This window comes from Orycteropus afer, unplaced genomic scaffold (genome assembly GCF_000298275.1).
Source record: "Orycteropus afer afer isolate SDZICR_OR568_19922 unplaced genomic scaffold, OryAfe1.0 scaffold00741, whole genome shotgun sequence".
Lineage (NCBI taxonomy): Eukaryota > Metazoa > Chordata > Mammalia > Tubulidentata > Orycteropodidae > Orycteropus > Orycteropus afer.
Window position 1 is genome coordinate 103,135 of NW_006922328.1, and position 5,361 is coordinate 108,495.

Below are 5,361 nucleotides of genomic sequence, written 5' to 3' on the forward strand. Positions count from 1 at the left end.
TGCCGTGGAGTCCATTCTGACTCACAGCGCCCCTGGAGGACAGAGTGGAACTGCCCCACAGGGTCTCCAAGGCTGTCAATCTTCACAGAAGCAAAGCCCCAACCACACCCACTGCCGTGGAGTCGATTCTGACTCACAGCGCCCCTGGAGGACAGAGTGGAACTGCCCCCACAGGGTTTCCAAGGCTGTCAATCTTTATAGAAACAGACTGCTTCATCTGTCTCCCACAGAGTGGGCTGCTGGGTTTGAGTCACCCACCTTTCAATTGGCAGCCCATGAGTTTCATCAGAGGCTACACAGCCCCCACTGAGGCGGAGCCCAAGTTTTATATAAACTAGCGATCGGCCACCTTAGAAATGAAATCAGTGACCTCACAGGTATGCATGAAAATAACCAAACCCATTGCCTTCAAGTGGATTCGACTCATAGTGACTCACTGGTATAACCGTCTAAAAAGAAACAGGGAGGGAGGCAGTTGTGGGCCACCCAGCACGGAGCCTCCAGGAGCGAATGCTGGTGTGAGGAACACTGCCCGGGGGTCGCACTCAGCGCCCTGGCCTCCCAGGGACGAGGGGACGCTGGAGCCCTGGCACGAGCTTTGGGAGAGGGCACTGGGGTTCATGGGAAGCCAGGAACCCAGTCCAAGGCCCAGAGCCAATTTTCTACGGCTGCTCAAGGGATGTCTGGGTGGCCTGAACCCCCAACCTTCCGGTTAGCAGCTGGGTAGGTGAACCCTGTGCACACACAGGTAGAACACGACAAGGTCCCACTGATTTCCACAGCCTCCTGTCCAATTATTTCATGAGGTGAGAGCCTGACGCTAACAAGGGCAGGAACTAAACAGCCAGAAACCAGAAAAGTGCCGAGTGTCAACCTCGGCCATCCACACACCACAGGACGCGCTCCTCCGGCCGCAGGGAGCTGAAGCGAGCGCAGCAAAACTGGCCTTGGATTCTCCCCACATCTCACCAGGGCTGGTTCCCGCCTCCTCTCTCCCAGGAACCCAAGTTACAGTCATGGCCCTTGTTTCTGTGGATTCAGACTCATAGCAACCCCTGTGACAGTAGAACTGCCCCACAGGGTTTTCTTGGCTATAATCTTTTATTATCATTATTCCTTCTGCCTCCCTCCCTCTCCCTGTGCAAACACTGCCCTCCTGATCCCCCACGGTTGACTGCTGTAAGGAGTGCATCTCCCTGGTGCAGGTGTTCAGCTCATAGGCCTGTTGGTTGTTTGGCTGGGAGTTAAGCCACAGGAGTGATCTCAGTTCCAGGCCTGAAGGGTGACTCAGAGCCATAGTCTTGAGGGTTCCACCAGTCTTTATCAGACCAGTAAACCTGGTCTTTTTCATGATTTTGAATTTTGTTCCATGTTTTTCTTGCACTCCATTCAGATCTCCAATTTTGGTCCCTTTCTGAGTGGTTGGCATTGGCTGCCGGCCGCCATCTAATCCTGGTCTCAGTGTCTTACAGGCGAGGTTCTCACTGGCTGTAATCTTGTGGAAGCAGACTCCAAGTCTTTCTCCCCCAGAGCCACTGGGTGGGTTTGAACTGCTGACTTTTCGGTTAGCAGCCCAGTGCTTAACTGTTGTAGAAAACCCTGACCCCAGAATCCAAGCCCAACAGATGGGCTGAGAGCCTGTCTCCCAAAATCCAGCTGCAACAACGAGGGCCCATGACCAACTACACTCCACGACCAGACTCTCCCCTCTTTGCAGCAGCTCCCAACGGCCCCGTCCCTGTCCCTGAACAGCTAAGATGCTAGCTTTCGTGTTGGGGAGGGCCAGGGCATGTCTCTACTTCTGTAGAAAAGTCCATACGTACCGTAAGACCAACACACAGGCAGCCACCAAAGAGTAAGCCAGCAGAGTCCCAATGGACATGAGGTCCACCAAGTCCTTCAGGTCAAAGAGAAAGGCCATCACAGCTGGAGAGGAGACAGACATCAGATGTGTAGCTGGCCCTTCTGACAGCTGACAGCTAGAACCACGGTGACCCAGGGAACTTGAAGAGCACAGCTCTCCAGAGACTAACATCTGAAAGCACTTTTATTAACGCAACCATTTCGCTTGATCTTCATGGTAACTGAGTCATTTGCGTACAGACAGAGAAACTATGTCACACAGCTTAGGGGCATGTCCAAGGTCACAGAGCTAGTGAGTACAAGGGGCAGGATGTGAACTAGACTCTGGTGACTGAGTCCACCGTGTCTTCCTCTACCCCATGCTGACTCACAGAGTCACGTGCATTCATCATCATCTCCCACCATCACCCTGCATCCATGCAGCCCGCATCCATCCACATCCAACCATCATCTTTCCATCCATCCAGCCATCCGCTCACCATCTTTCACCCATCCATCCACTTCCATTGATTCACTACCACCATCCATCCATCATCCCCCAACCATCCATCATCAACATCCAACTAGGTCCATCATCATCTTCCTTCCGTCCATCCACCTGTTCATCCATCTATCCATCATTCTTTATCTGTCCACCCACCTACACCCACCCATCACCTTCCATCCATCCAACTATTCCATCTTCCATCTGACATTCATTTACTTTTCATCCATCCACCCATCTATCCATCCCACTATATCTACTCATCATCTTAGTTCCTTCCTTCCTTCTACCCATCCATATCCACCCATCTTCCATCTACTCATCCATCATTCTCCATCCATCCACCCACCTACACCCACCCACCATCTTCCATCCACGCCCCGCATCTATCCATCATCTCCCATCCACCCTCCCATCCCCCCAGTCCTGGGCACCAACGGAGAGCACCAGTCATTAGGTGCTAGGTAAACAGGGCAGACATTGCCCCTGGCCTCATTGAGACGCACACATCAGTGGTGACAGTGACAGTGAGGCCCTCGGACTCCGCACGGGTGAGCACGGGAAGCAGAGCTGTGTGGCCCCTTCACTGCACCCCCCCACACCCCCTGCTTAAGAATGAATGAAACACACATGCCATCCAACAACCCTTTGTCATGTCTGTGAGAGTATGTGATTTATTTACATGTATGTGTATGTCGAAATGTCCCATTTAAAAAACTCAGGTAGGTGTAGTTTGGGATGTTTTCAGTCACACACAATAAGCACAAATTAAAAACATCAACACAATTACTTTCCCACAATCTCCCTCAAGGGCTTGTAGGTCACAACTAAACAAGTTTAAATTGAGGCTAAGTGACTGGCTGACAAAGCAATGAGGGTCTTCTCAGTAATCAGAACAGCATTCAACTGCGTGTGCCACAAACGGCCACATTCCTTCCCGTGGAGTGACTGGAAACCCGATCGCTCTATGTGAGGTGAGGTCCAAACACCAAACACGCGTCTGCCGCTCCTCCTGAGGGAGAAGGACTGAGAGCCTTGGTTTGGTAGACGGCAGTTCGGTTTCACCCTTGATAGATTATAGGTTGAGTTTCCCTTCATCAGCAGGGGAAGGAAATGGAAGCCATCTTTAACATGACCAAATTACACACTCGCTCTGCAGAAAATGATGCCACCCAACACTAATCCTTTCAACAGATCAGTCATCTTCCGATCTATACACTGTCCTTCAGCCTGACCACTGTTCTCACTACCAAGTATTTTACACAATGCTGTGGTCGTTGTTAGGTGCCGTCGAGTCAACTTTGTGACACAGTGAAACTGCCCCATAGAGCTTCCCGGGCTGTCATCTTTACAGAAGCAGACGGCTGGGTCTGTCTCCCATGGAGCTGCTGGCTGGGTTCAAACCACCAACCTTTCAGTTAGTGGCCGATAACTTAACCATCTGTGCCACCACGGCTCCTTACTTAAGTATATGAAAAACTAGCTTTCTTTCATTGTAGAATGCTAATTTATAAAACTAAGCACACTTTGTCAAGGGCATAAATACTAGTAAAACTAAGTTAAGAATTCATTCATATAACATGATTCATTCTTACGAGTAGACATTTAACCAGTCACTGCAGGTACAAAACAGTCCTCATACTGACTTTCCTAACTTCCCAAAAGAGCCCCTGCTTGGGACAACCCTGGGAGGAACCCAGCTGCTGTGGCGTTAGAAAGGAGCCAGGAATCAAAGCAGCTCTGGGACCTCCTCAGTGTGCATCCTCACTTACTGCTCTGAGCCTCAACTTCTGCATCTGGACAATGGGGATAACTGGCTACAAAATGTGGTGATGGAGTATCACGCCTGTGCAGGCATCTTGGGGACCCCGTGGGGACAAAACACAGATTAGATGGTTTTCGGTGATCTACTTTTTTTTTTTTGTTGCTTTTATTTACTTTTTTAATACTAATGTGATCTATTTCACAAGGCTTGCCTCTTCAGGGTTGTGGTACTCATAATCTTACGAGGCAAACATGGCTTCATCAGCCAACACCCTCACTATCCCTGGGGGTAGACATGGCTCATCCTACCAAACACCGACCGTTAGGGCACTCACTGTCCGGAGACTGCACGAGCTGAGGTACAGGGACATTGCCGTCCAACAAGCAAGATGCCACCCTGCCTGAAGCACCTCAGGGCGACGTTTGGGAAAGGGCAAAGATGGAGGACCCTGAAGGGGGACAGCTGTGCATTCTGAGCCTGTCAACAACAGGTCGTGAGAGCTCCACGGCTGGGGACCGGCATCACTTCCTGTGAAGCTGGCCTTTGTCCTTTCTCAGCCCGGCAGCTACCAGCTTCCAAGTGTGAAAACCCAGTATTAAAAAGGAAACAGTTAACAGTTCCTTTTCTTTTAAACATTTTCAAGTATACTTCAGGGTTTTTGATAAATCTATAGATAATTTTTAAAGAACAGGACTGCACTAAATGCTGTTTATAGTCTAGGGGTTCTCCTAACTTTGTATTGTGGTTCCAGTGAAGGTTCACTAGTTAAGATTTCTTATAGGCAGGGTTGAATCCTGGCACGTGAAATCTGTTCCAGTTCTTACCGGCAATGGCACCTGAGGTTATCGTAGCTATGATTGGTGTTTTGGTCCGGTTGTTGATTTTCGCCAAAAATTTAAATAGCAGCCCATCTTCGGCCATGGCATAAATAACTCGAGGCATGGGAAACATGGACCCTAAAAGACTAGAAGAGGGGAGAGGGAAAAGAAGAGGGAATGCCTCAATATTGCCAATTCATCAAGTGTTGTTTAACTACGCACAGCGCCCCTAGAGGACAAAGTGGAATTCCACCAGAGGGTCTCCAAGGCTGTCATCTTTACAGAAGCAAAGCCCAAACCACACCCACTGCCGTAGAGTCGATTCTGACTCACGGCGCCCCTAGAGGACAGAGTGGAACTGCACCACAGGGTTTCCAAGGCTGTCAATCTTCACAGAAGCAAAGCCCAAACCACACCCACTGCCGTGGAGT

The 5,361-nt window shown here is 50.0% G+C and overlaps 1 protein-coding gene across 1 annotated transcript in view; it reads right to left on the reverse strand.

Moving 5' to 3' along the window:
* Positions 1 to 5,361, reverse strand: part of SLC7A1 (solute carrier family 7 member 1) — a 34,478-nt gene that overhangs the window by 5,276 nt on the left and 23,841 nt on the right. Inside the window, exons 6-7 of the mRNA XM_007957377.1 lie at positions 4,937 to 5,076; positions 1,824 to 1,926 (exon numbers count right to left, since the gene is read on the reverse strand). Of these exons, the coding sequence (XP_007955568.1) occupies positions 1,824 to 1,926; positions 4,937 to 5,076 (243 nt within the window). The remainder of the gene's footprint in view (positions 1 to 1,823; positions 1,927 to 4,936; positions 5,077 to 5,361) is intronic.